The following is a 12,191-nucleotide window of genomic DNA, read 5'->3' as shown; positions in this document are numbered from 1 at the left end:
AAACAGCAACCATGACTCCAAAAATTCAGGCAGAAATCTTCAGAAAACAATGAAAATAAAAGGCATTTCCAAAGTAATGTCTGGTATATAATTTATTTATTTAATAAACATTTATTACCACTATACACTTCCGAAATGAGGTGGACAGTAAATCAAATAAACATAAGGCAATATTAATTAAGTACCTACCGTGTGCTAGGCTTTGGCTACATATACAAAAACAAAAACAGACATGGTCCCTGCCCTCATGGAGCTCACAGTCTAGCTGAAGCAGACAGTCACATATACAATGGCAAAGCACCAGGGAAGCATTATGGAAGAAGGGATTGGTTCTGCCTGGAGTATGCAGGGCAGGCTTCCCAGAGATGGAGACAATGGAGCTGGGTCTTGCATGAGTAGGAGTTCGCCAGATGGAGGGGAAGGGGGCAAGCACATTCCAAGCAGAGCAAACAGCATATGAGCAAGCAGAGTCTTGAAAGCGCATGCCATGGTGCAGAACGATGAGTAGTCCAGCGCAGCTAGAGCAGAAAAGTGCACACAAACTAGAGAGATGAATTAGTGTTTGGTTTTCGATGAAACATAAGTGTCAGAAAACAAATCTGCACATTAAACTTAATGTACCTAAACTGTGGTTCTGGCAACAGTACAGTAATCTGAACATACTCTTCATTTCATAAATACTGAAGCTCCTTTTATAGGTACCCAGCACTGTGTTTTAAGATGGCAGTTTTAGAAACATAAACCTAAATTCTCCTCTATACCTATAAGAAGCAAAGTAACCTCAGAATAAAGGTTTCCTGAAGCTGAAATCACAGTGATTTACAAACACACAAGGTCCTAACTTTTGCTAACTTGCACTCCCTCTACTGCTATTATTACCTTTCTTAACATCTTCATAATGATGAACTCAAATCCACCCCATAGTTAAGCGATACAGAGGCAATTTAATTTAGCCTCTCTTCCTGTTCTACCTCTGTAAACAAGGGACCTGCCAATGTCCCTATGAAAGCCAATGCAAAGTACTATGGTATAAGGAAACAGTACATTTTGACATCTGTATCAATTATGAGAAATGACATTACTATAAACTGTACTGTAATTTAAACTGTAAATTTAAGCTGAATTCTGAATGAATATAGGTATGAAGCAGAGACCCCATGCCCCTCAGAAAATGTAAAATGACAAAAGGGAAGAGAGCTTGGGTCAGAAAGTTTCCAACACTGGCCACCAGGAAACACTGCACTGAGGTGACTTGGTGCTCAGCAAGGGGGCGGCTTAGGAAAGAGCAGTGTGGAAAGCAAAGGAATTAACATGGGTCAAATTTACTTTGCTAGATGTTTTATATAAATTCCCATTTACACCTCATAACAACGCTAAGGGGAAAATTTTCTTACCTTAATTTTACATATGAGAAAGCTAAGGCCCTTGGAGCCTAAGGAAGCTTCTCATGACTGCATCAGCTAATAAGTAGCAGAGCCAGTTCACCAAACCATGCCTTCCTGGGTCCAAAGCTCTTTTTACTCCACTACACTCCCAATGGGTTCCTAAAATGAACACAGCACTCCCATGGGACTTATGAGGAAGTTATATTAGTCACATCTTAAGAAAGAGAGCCCCTACTTCTCCCTCCACTATTTTCACACTGTCAATGTGAAGACAATGGTGGTAGCAATACACATACACACAGATCCCCTAAGTTTAGAGAAAGAAAAACTAAGAAAAAACAGTCATACATGTTTAGTTGTCCTCAGGGAAAAAGCAGCTTTCTTTGTAAAGATACTGGGTCCTTTAATACAATCAAATTAGTACAGGCTTAAGTATCTCTTATTTGAAATGCCTAGGACTGAAAGAGTTTCAGATTTCAGATATTTTTCAGATTTGGAATGCTCAATCCGTATCATAATTCAAATGACATTGGCTTAAATTGCTATACAATAAATTATCAACCAAACAGCTCGATAAAACTAAGAGCTAATGGAAAAATATCCAAACACAGTATTAGAATATTATTCCTAAAAGTCTTTATCCTCAACATCATCAAAGGTCAAAAAAACACCGCCCTTTCTCAAGACCTGAATCTGAAAATCAATAAACTATGAGGTGAAGATACCTGCCACATTAAAATTTTGCTACTTTTTGGAGAACAGGAACTATATGAGGGAAAAAAAAAAAAAAGCAGACAATTAACACCAAAGGAACCTTTTGTAAATAGCCCCACTGGGTCAGAAAGTATGATGTACACTGACCTAGAGAGATACTGAAATGCTATTTTCTACTGTGCACAATTTACTTATGCTCTCTCTTGCCAGGGCAGGGTGGGAGAGGTGTGGGGACATGCATGGGACATTTGGACAACCAAAATTCCAGTGACTTAATTACGATGTGAGACACTTTTTGGAGAGCTTTTGAAGTAGCATATACATGGGACAGGTAAATTAACCAACCTTATTTTGATTGAGAGGATCGTTTCGTAGTCTCTGTTTGTTCTTCTGTAATTTACTAGGCATCATCTTTCCAGTTCTGAAGTCAAAACTGCTGAGATCAACAGTATTTCCCAGGTACCTTGCCAACTGAGGCTTGCTTCTGAACTTCTTACCACTTGGACTAAAAGAAAAATAAGGTTAATTGAACAAAAGGCAACAACATTTACTCTAGGTCTCTACATAAACCTTTTCTTCATGCCTTCCTCTACCCTCAATTGCTATCCCATGCTAATTTTACATATTTTTCAAAGAAATGTTAAAGTTTTGCCAGGTGCAGTGGCTCATGCCTGTAATCCCAGCACTTTGGGAGGCCGAGGTGGGTGGATCACCTGAGCTCAGGAGTTCAGAACCAGTCTGGCCAACATGGTGAAACCCTATCTCTCCTAAAAAAAAAAAAAAAAAAAAAAAAAAAAAGTTGAAGTTTTAAAGAAACTCCGTAACTTCCATGTAAAAAGTGATCACATGTCACCTAATACAACGCTCCCCTAGGTATCTGGAACACATAACATGCTGCCACAGTCTATCCCACTGGTCACTCAGCAACTACTAACAGAACCTAAATCCAAACTTCATGCACAGTGTAACAGGTACACTAAAAATGTCTTCAATCTCACAAACTTCCTTTCCAAATTGATTCTGAAATGCTTTTATTTCCCTGCAAGTATTACATATACAAAAATAACAGCAATAATCAGAAAAAAACTTGAGAACAAATTCTTCTGAAGTCAGCAATCTTTGCTTAAAACACACACACACACAAACACACACACAAATATGTGGAATGCATATAATATTTGAGCTACCAATTCAGGCTCATAACACTCATAATAAAAAAAATTCTTCAGGAGGCTGAGGCAGGAGAATTGCCTGAACCCAGGAGGCGGAAGTTGCGGTGAGCCGAGATCGCGCCATTGCACTCCAGCCTGGGTAACAAGAGCAAAACTCCGTCTCAAAAAAAAAAAAAAAAAAAAAAAATTCTTAAATATTGACAATATCTAAATGCTCTCTAATACTACTGAAATGAGAAAACTAGAGCAAACATTTATGAACGTGCTTGTACAATGCTGGCATGAGTTTTGTCAGCCAAACTCCTCCCTTAGGGAAGCATATGAAGAATAATTTCTTCTTTGTAAGTAACACTGCCAAAGCTGGAAAATTACAAAGTCCCAGAATTATACAGAGGACTAGTCTTTCCTAAAAATTTTTCCTCTGTGGCATTTATCTGTAAGAAATGTTTTATAGGAAGAATGCCCCAAAGTCTTACCTAATAAATTTTCTGAACCAAATAAATGTGCTAGAACAAAGGCAGTGTGATATGTCACAAGAAAACTGTGAGAATTCTAGAATCCTTCTCAAAGAAGCCAACATGTCACATTTAGAACTTACCCTTGCACCAAGTGACCACAATAAAAACAAACAAAAAAAGCTCTTAAGAAGACAAAAGGAAAAAGGCTAAGAAACCAAGCAATAAATACTCTCCTGGAACAAGAAAACTTCTCTGAGTCAAATCCAAACCAATACACCCCTGACTTGTGTCACAAACTCTTTGGTATTCTGCCCCAACAGACTTCAAGACAACTGAATATCCTATCAACATTCTTTTTCCACAACCACATGACTTAAATATTCCTGAAACACAATTCAAGATATAGAGTTCAGCGGGCAGATGAAGACAACAACCAGGAACAAGAACAAAGCAGACAAGAACATACCAGAGGAAAAAGTGCAGGATCCTACACAAGCAAAGCTCAGCTCCAACTCTAAAGTAGATTTCCAGAATACTCGGTATCACAAAATAAAATAGCAAGTCACTCGCAATATTGTCGGAAACTTGAATCACCTCTGCCCACCACACAGTTCCACCCCAAAACCTGATCTTCTATGCTCCGCACATTGTCAGCGGCACTGCGTCCACTTAGTACTTCATTCTCCAAGCTAGAAGGCTACATTATGATCCTTCAGCGCTCCCATGTCTCAGCCACACATCCAGTATCAAGTTCTAAATGTTCAGACTCCTCAATGTTGTCAAAAAAGTTTCACCTCCTTAATAAGCCATCGAAAGCTTTACATCTGTTATCTTTTTCCAGACTCTTTTACCACCAGCCTTGGTAGCACACATTCCAAACTCTACAGCACCAAATATGCCATATAGCTTTGACTCTTCCAGTTATGTCTTTCCAGATGGAAGGATGAACACAGCAACATCCTGCCTGTCAAAAGCCTAGTAAATTCCCCAAGCCCAGCTACAATGCCCTCCACCTCCACTAGGAAGCCTTCTGGGATTCTCCAGTTCAAGTTAGAAATAATCTACTACCTGCCGAAATTCTATTTCATTACAATAATTTCTATATAATTCCTTGCTGAGTCAAACAACAACGCCACTCTCAAACTTCAAATACCATTACAGGATACCACTAAACGAGGTCACTTTCTGAGAGCAAAAAACCTTATCAGTTCAATACTAGGAGGTGGCTTTCATTTGCAGACACAATGGGATAAATACTATTGATTATTTAAAAGTTATATTACATAGAATTTTAAAAACTAAGCCAGAGAACATTTTCATGATTAAGGTATTTTACTACATAAGAAATAAAGTATTACTAATGACCTAAATTGATATGAAAAATTAGTCAAGATTACTCCGCTGTTATGTCACTTATAAAAAGCTGCAATAGCCATATAGTCCTTATTATCAGATACTCAAGTTATTGATAAACAAGATTCTGGTAAACTAGTCACCATACCTCAAAAAATGAAAAACAAAATCTCTCCACAAAATAAAATGACAGTTCTCAGTCAGCTATCCCTCAAATACATCTCTTTAGTGCAATAAAAAACTGGGCTCAAGAATAGATACCTTATTTCAACAGACTCATTTTCCAGAAGATGAAATATTCAGGCAGTAACTCTTACCAAAAAGATAAACACTACTGCTCTTAGCATATGGCTTAGAGACAAAGAGGAAGTTACTTATGAAGGAATCAACTGACAAACTTCACAAATTAAACCTGCCATAAGTAGTTCCTTATCTAACAGTTGAAATGTCAGTTATCCACTGCAGCTGAAAACATAATAGAGCCTCACTACAATGTTCCTCTACAGAACAAAACTCATTAGAGATCAGTTCATTTTAGATACCTCTCCCCCAAAATCAAGATAATTTAAACACCTAAGAAGTCAATTAAAAGGCTATACTCTCATGGCTAACATGGTGAAATCTTGTTTCTACTAAAAATACAAAAAATTAGCCAGGCATGGTGGCGCAAGCCCGTAATCCCAGCTACTGGGAGGTTGAGGCAAGAGAATCGCTGGAATTCGGGAGGTGGAGGTTGCAGTGAGCCGAGCTCTCGCCACTGCACTCCAGCATGGACAACAAGAGTGAAACTCCATCTCAAAAAAAAAAGGCTATACTCACGAAATGTGATTGCTTACATTTATCATCTAGATTAGCAGTTTATTAGTTTAACACGGCTTCATATTATTTATTAATTTTAAAAATGAGATGGAAGGTATTTATTATAAATAAAAGGTCAGACATCCTCTACTAATAAATTAAATTAGCAATGAAGGAAAAAAGGTAGAAGTTTTAACTATTACCATATCCAAAAGAAAGTTGGAATATTCACTAGCAACCAGTAAATTCTTATTCATAATGAATCACCACTTCCTGTCTTACAGATGGAATTCTATGAAACATCTGTATTGGATAGCTACAAGTATTTGTTCTACATACTGCTGCCTTCAGAAAACAGTAGTAGAAGCCATTTTCTTCTCCCTAACTGTTCAAGTTTGTATATGGTGCTTTAAGGAAAGTCAACCTGGCTGTCCCAGAGGATTTTTGGCCAGTGACCCTACTCTTCAGGAGATGAAAGCAAACATGGAAGAGGGCAAGGCCCAAGGGAATGGTTAAGTAGGAATTCTGCCCATGAGATACAGACCAGCTGTACAGGGGCAAACTGACCCTAGAAGAGGCAAACTGAGGGAATAAATGCTAGATTAACACAAAGACTGTCACCTAAGTTCTAGTTCCTACCCAAACTGATTAAGTTTAACTACCTGTTTACCCTCGATCATGTCTGCTGTAGGTCCTGGTCTCAGAAACACCAAGACTTAAAGTGACTAAGCTTTTATTTTAAAAGCATCAATTCATAACTTAGGGAAGTTCAAAACCTGTTTAAACTCTAGAAGACTACAGTGAAGGATATTAGTCATTTCAGTTTTCTCTACCAAAATGATTACTTCTAATCCCAGTAATAAAATACTATTTCACTTTCAACCACAAAAAAAAATTCCCTATCAACTGGCCCCCTAGATACACATTCCTGAACCAACTGTGATCACAACTTTAACTTCTTCTACCCACTATTTAAATAAACTCTGAAAAAATCCCTGAAGAAACATACTAATTAAATGAAAATCAAAAACATGAATTGTATTTTTCCGGTTCACATAAGAACATTTCATCACTTAAAAATTAAAATAACAACAAAAAAGAACAATTCATCACTTAAACTATGTCTTGACCTCCTTTCATTTCAATTAAACTATTTAAAGCAATTTTTAAGCCTAACTCCATCTTAGTAATTTTAATGTTTCTATTAGAAGTTTCTATCATCAGCCGGGCACGGTGGCTCACTCCTGTAATCCCAGCACTTTGGGAGGCCGAGGCATGTGAATCACGAAGTCAGGAGTTCAAGGCCAGTCTGACCAAGGTGGTGAAACCCTGTCTCTACTAAATATACAAAACTTAGCCAGGTGTGGTGGTGTGCACCTGTAGTCCCAGCTACTCAGGAGGCTGAGGGAGGAGAATCGCTTGAACTTGGAAGCCAGAGGAAGGTTGCAGTGAGCCAAGATTGCCCCACTGCACTCCAGCCAGCCAGGCAACAGAGTGAGACTCCATCGCAAAAAAAAAAAAAAAAAAAAAAAGCAGTTTCTATTATCAAAAAGAAATTTTATGAGATAGCTGACTTTCAAATCTTAAAAAAAAAACGTAATTGAAACCAGAAATACTCAAATTACGTTCACTTTAATAGTATTCACATTTTGTGGCACTGTGAACTTACTTGTAATTACCATTACCTGAGCTAGACAACTATAATATGCCCTGCCAGTCTATGACATAAAATTATACCTCCAGGAGACCTGCTGCTTGCATGTGAAACTGTACTCTGAAACTACCGCTCTAATACAGCAGAAGATACTTTTGCTTGTTTCTTTTGTAACATGGATAATCATGATGTTCAGTCAAACCACTGTGAGAAGAACAGGACTCTATATAAACACAATTCTATTTTCAAACCAATTTCTAACATGAAGAACTGTGGGGCAGCAGTCACCAGAGTGAAATAAGATGAAATGGCCTGTGAGTGACAAGGGGTATCACAGATGGCAGATGGCCCGCTAGACAGCTAAACAGCATGTTCAGAGGCATATCACTTCCCATCAGTATCAGGAAATACTTTGTGGGGAATCATAAAATCTCTGCACCAAAAATTCTGTAAGCTACAGCACTGGAAATGTTGAGACTAAAGAAACATCAACTTTAAAAAAAAATTTTTTTTTTTTAAACAGAGTCTTACTCTGTTGCCAGGTTGGAGTGCAGTGGTGTGATCTCAGTTTACTGCAACCTCTGCCTCCCAGGTTCAAGTGATTCTCCTGTCTCAGCCACCGGAGACACAGGCAGACACCCAGCTAAGTTCTGTATTTTTAGTAGAGACAGGGTTTCACCATGTTGGCCAGGATGGTCTTGATCTCTTGGCCTCGTGATCTGCCGGCCTCAGCCTCCCTCCCAAAGTGCAGGGATTACAGACATGAGCCACTGCACCCTGACAACTTTCTATTTTTTTTTAAATCTCTTTAAAAGTTAATGCTTACTTCTTACAAGAGTAAGTACTCAAAGAAACATTTCCCTAACAATTTTCTTCAAAATTTCAGCTGAGACTAAAAACATGAAATCAGAATTATTGTTTTTGCACTTTGATACAAAACAATCAGAAACTCACCAAATTCAAAAGAATGTATATCATTGCTACACACGAGAGAGAGAGAGAGAGAGAGAGAGAGAGAGAGGGAGAGAGAGAGAGAGAGAAATCGACCTAACTCCTCTCCCCTTAATCTTTAAATGTAGGCCTTTCCTACAAGGCACCATCCTCATCCCTTCTCTACAGCTTGTCCCTGATAGATTTTACCTACTCTTATTTTATTCATATCTTCCATGTCTGATCACTTCCTAAGTGATCACCTTTAAACCCAGCTTTCCTTTTCATTGCCACTGCCCTAATCAAGTCTCCATCACCTCAGGTCTAAATCACCATGATAACCTAACTGATTTTCTCCTGGCTAGTCTCTTTGCATTCTACACTATCCACATAGCCCTTCCTAAAACAACATTTTGACCACAGCTCTGGCTTAATCTTCAGTGGACTTTTACCCCATTAGCAAAAAAGATAGCCAAACATTTTAGGCCTGCGTTTTAGATTCTTTTTCATACGGCCTGCTCTTAACCTTTCAGCCCTACTTTCCACTCCTCTTACCTAGTGACCATTGGTCCAGCCATATTGGTTTAGTCACTCTGAGTAGGCCAAATGGCTTCTGCAGTTCTTTACAAGAACCATGTCTTTTACTCGGTGCATAATGCATGAGCCCCAGTCTCCAAGAGCCCAATCCACCTTATATACTAGCTCTTCCATAAAGCCTTCACAGAACCCAGTAATAGGAATTTTCCTTCCTCTGAACCCATATAGTAATTATTGCCTATGACAGGCAAATAATCATGAACTGCCTGTTGGCCTTATTCTAGCTTTGAAATATTTAGTTCTGCATTGGTAGAAAATTTTCACAAGTTAAATCTTTGCCAATAGGATACTGAATACTTATTTATGAATGAACTTATGTGATGTCAGATTTGCTTCAAATAATGAAGGTTGGGTCAGGAGCAGAAAATTGAGATAGGGATGAAATAAGATTGACCACGTGTTGGCAAATTGTTTAAGCAGGTAAGCTCCCACTACTTTTGTGTGTATGTAAGAAAATTTCAATATTTTGTTTAAACATTAAGTATGCTAGACGAAGGTATCCCCTGAAAATATGAAAGCTTTAAAAAAATATATCAAGACTCTGGGCAAGTAAATTTGAGCATTAAACAATTTGTTGGCCATGCACAGTGGCTCACCCCGTAATCCCAGTACTTTGGGAGGCTGAGGTAGGCAGTCACTTAAGCCAGGAGTTCAAGATCAGCCTGGACAAAAAGGCGAAACTCGGTCTCTACAAAAAACACAAAATTTAGCTGAGCATGGTGGCACATGCCTGTAGTCCTAGCTACTCAGAAGAGTGAGGTGAGAAGACTGCTTGAGCCTGGGAGGTGGAGGCTACAGTGAGCCATGATCACATCATTGTACTCCAGCCTGGGCAACAGAGCAAGACCCTGCCTCAAAAAAAAAAAAAAAAAAAAAAAAAAAAAAAAAAAAAAAAAAAAAAAAAAAAAAAAAAAAAAAAAAATTCCTTGGCAGTGCGGATGGGAATAAAGTATGAATAAGGAAAAAAATGTATTACAGTAAATTACTGTAGCTAATATTATCTCTATTTCAGGGATCCCCAAGCCCTGGCCACTAATCGTAGCCTGATAGGAACGAGGTGACACAGCAGGAGATGAGAATTATGGCCCAAGCTCTTCCTTCTGTCAGATCAGCAGTAGCTTTAGATTCTCATAGGAGCATGAACCCTACTGTGAACTGCACATGCAAGGGACCTAGGTTGTGTGCTCCTCGTGAGAATCTAACTAATGCCTGATGATCAGAGGTGGATCAGTTTCATTCCAAAACCATTCTCCCCTGCCCCAACCCCCAATCCATGGAAAAACCGTCTTCCATGAAACTGGACCCTGGTGCCAAAAAGGCTGGGGACCACAGCTCTGTACCGGTTTAAAAAAAAAAATATTAAAAACAAGGGTATGCCACTAAAATGTGAAAAATGAATATATGTTGAATTCTACCTAATCTCATCCTTAAGGCATTTGCTTTCTAAGAAAGGAAAAAAAGAAAAATACTTGTTACTTTGGTTGAACTGGAGACTGGATGCTGCTACGAAACTGTCAGAAATTAAGTATGTTTGGGAATTATTTCAAAATATAACTAGGGGGAAGGGGTGAATATAGATAAAACAAGACTGGCCAAGAGCTGGTAACTGTTGAAACTGGATGATGACTATATAGGGATTCATTATATTTTTCCATCTATTTTTGCATATGTTTGAATTTTTCCATAATTAAAAGTGTGTGTATGTAGTTATATGTGTATGTGTACGTATACATATATATATATATATATCCCCACATATATATCTTATATATATACACACACACATTAATATATACTTAGAAAAATATGCCTCAAAACCAGACTGGAAGCTACTGTGTCAAAATTAACAGTGGTTCTATTTTTTTTTTTTTTTAACAACCAACATTACCTGATAAAACAGTAGTTCTTTGAGACTATAATAATGACTGTCATTACTTCACTATACTCTTCTATATTTTCCCAACTTTCTGACTGAGCATGGGTTACTTTTATAACCCGTGTGTGTGTGTGTGTGTGTGTGTGAGAGAGAGAGAGAGTTTTTTTGGTGTGTGTGTGTGTGTGTGTGTGTGTGTGTGTGTATGTTTAGAGACAGGGTCTCACTCTGTCGCCCAAGCTGGCGTGCAGTGGAGCAACTCCTCAGCTGAAGGAATCCTGCCACCTCAGCCTCCAGAGTAGCTAGGAGTACACGCTCAGGCTACCATGCCTAGCTAATTTTTAAAAAATTTTTGTAGAGACAAGAGTCTCACTATGTTAGCCAGGCTGGTCTCGAATTCCGGCCTCAAGCAATCCTCATCCTGCTTCGGCCTCCCAAAGTGCTGTGATTACAGGTATGTACCACCATACCTGGCCTATGTATAATATGTTTTTAAAACTTTGAGAAACCTTTATAATCTAAGGTCTGCACTAATCACATTTTAAAATAGACGAAATACAGTAAACCTTCACATAATTACCAAGCATGTGCTTCTATTTCTATTGACTAATTAATTAAATGAAAAGAAAGGAGCTAACATTTTACTGATCTACTAACCATCACACATGGTAAATACATTTAATTCCAAAACAATTCCACAAGGTAGAATTCTTACACTAGATTTATAGTTGAGGAAACAAAGGCTTACAAAAACTTATCCGTCCAAGGTTAACACAGTAAAGCAAGATATAAGCCCCAATCTTTCGACTGAGAAGTCCTCATTCTTTATTCTAAACCAGGCCAACCAAAGCGTGTTCTGTGCGCAACCTTACTGGTCTTCAAATAAGTCCGCAAAGGTAGAGAAAGCACTTAGAAACTGTCATGGTAACTTGTCAGGTTAAGTTTATGACTCAGGAATCTGGTGCTAAAAAGTTGCAACATGTCTTTTGCATGTCTACTTTTACTTCATTTTTCTCTTCTTTTTTAATACAGATCACTCTGGTTTCAAGATACTATAACAAACACTTCACGTTTGTAGCCAAATAAAAAAATTAATTAGTTAAAATTAGGTAGAAACATAGCCTCCCAAGATGATACAAAAGCAATTTCTGAAGATAGATTTTTTTCAGGCAAATATAAAATATTTAATATTAAAAATGAAATCAAAAGTCCTATAAATCATTGTAGATCTAAAAGCCTATAGGTTATATATACATA

The 12,191-nt window shown here is 38.0% G+C and overlaps 1 protein-coding gene across 2 annotated transcripts in view; it reads right to left on the bottom strand.

The window, feature by feature from the left end:
- MBD2 (methyl-CpG binding domain protein 2) overlaps positions 1-12,191 on the bottom strand; it is a 69,331-nt gene that overhangs the window by 48,777 nt on the left and 8,363 nt on the right. Inside the window, exons 2-3 of one of the 2 annotated variants that reach the window (XM_017501118.2) lie at positions 2,445-2,604; positions 75-518 (exon numbers count right to left, since the gene is read on the bottom strand). In XM_017501118.2, coding sequence (XP_017356607.1) covers positions 312-518; positions 2,445-2,604 — 367 coding nt within the window. In that variant the 3' untranslated portion in view covers positions 75-311. Of the gene's footprint in view, positions 1-74; positions 519-2,444; positions 2,605-12,191 lie in introns of those variants that run through there. The other variant, XM_017501116.2, reaches the window with a different exon arrangement.

Source organism: Cebus imitator, unplaced genomic scaffold (genome assembly GCF_001604975.1).
Source record: "Cebus imitator isolate Cc_AM_T3 unplaced genomic scaffold, Cebus_imitator-1.0 Scaffold278, whole genome shotgun sequence".
Classification (NCBI taxonomy): Eukaryota; Metazoa; Chordata; class Mammalia; order Primates; family Cebidae; genus Cebus; species Cebus imitator.
Note: the sequence above shows the minus strand (reverse complement) of the source record. Positions and strands in the feature narration are given on the sequence as shown.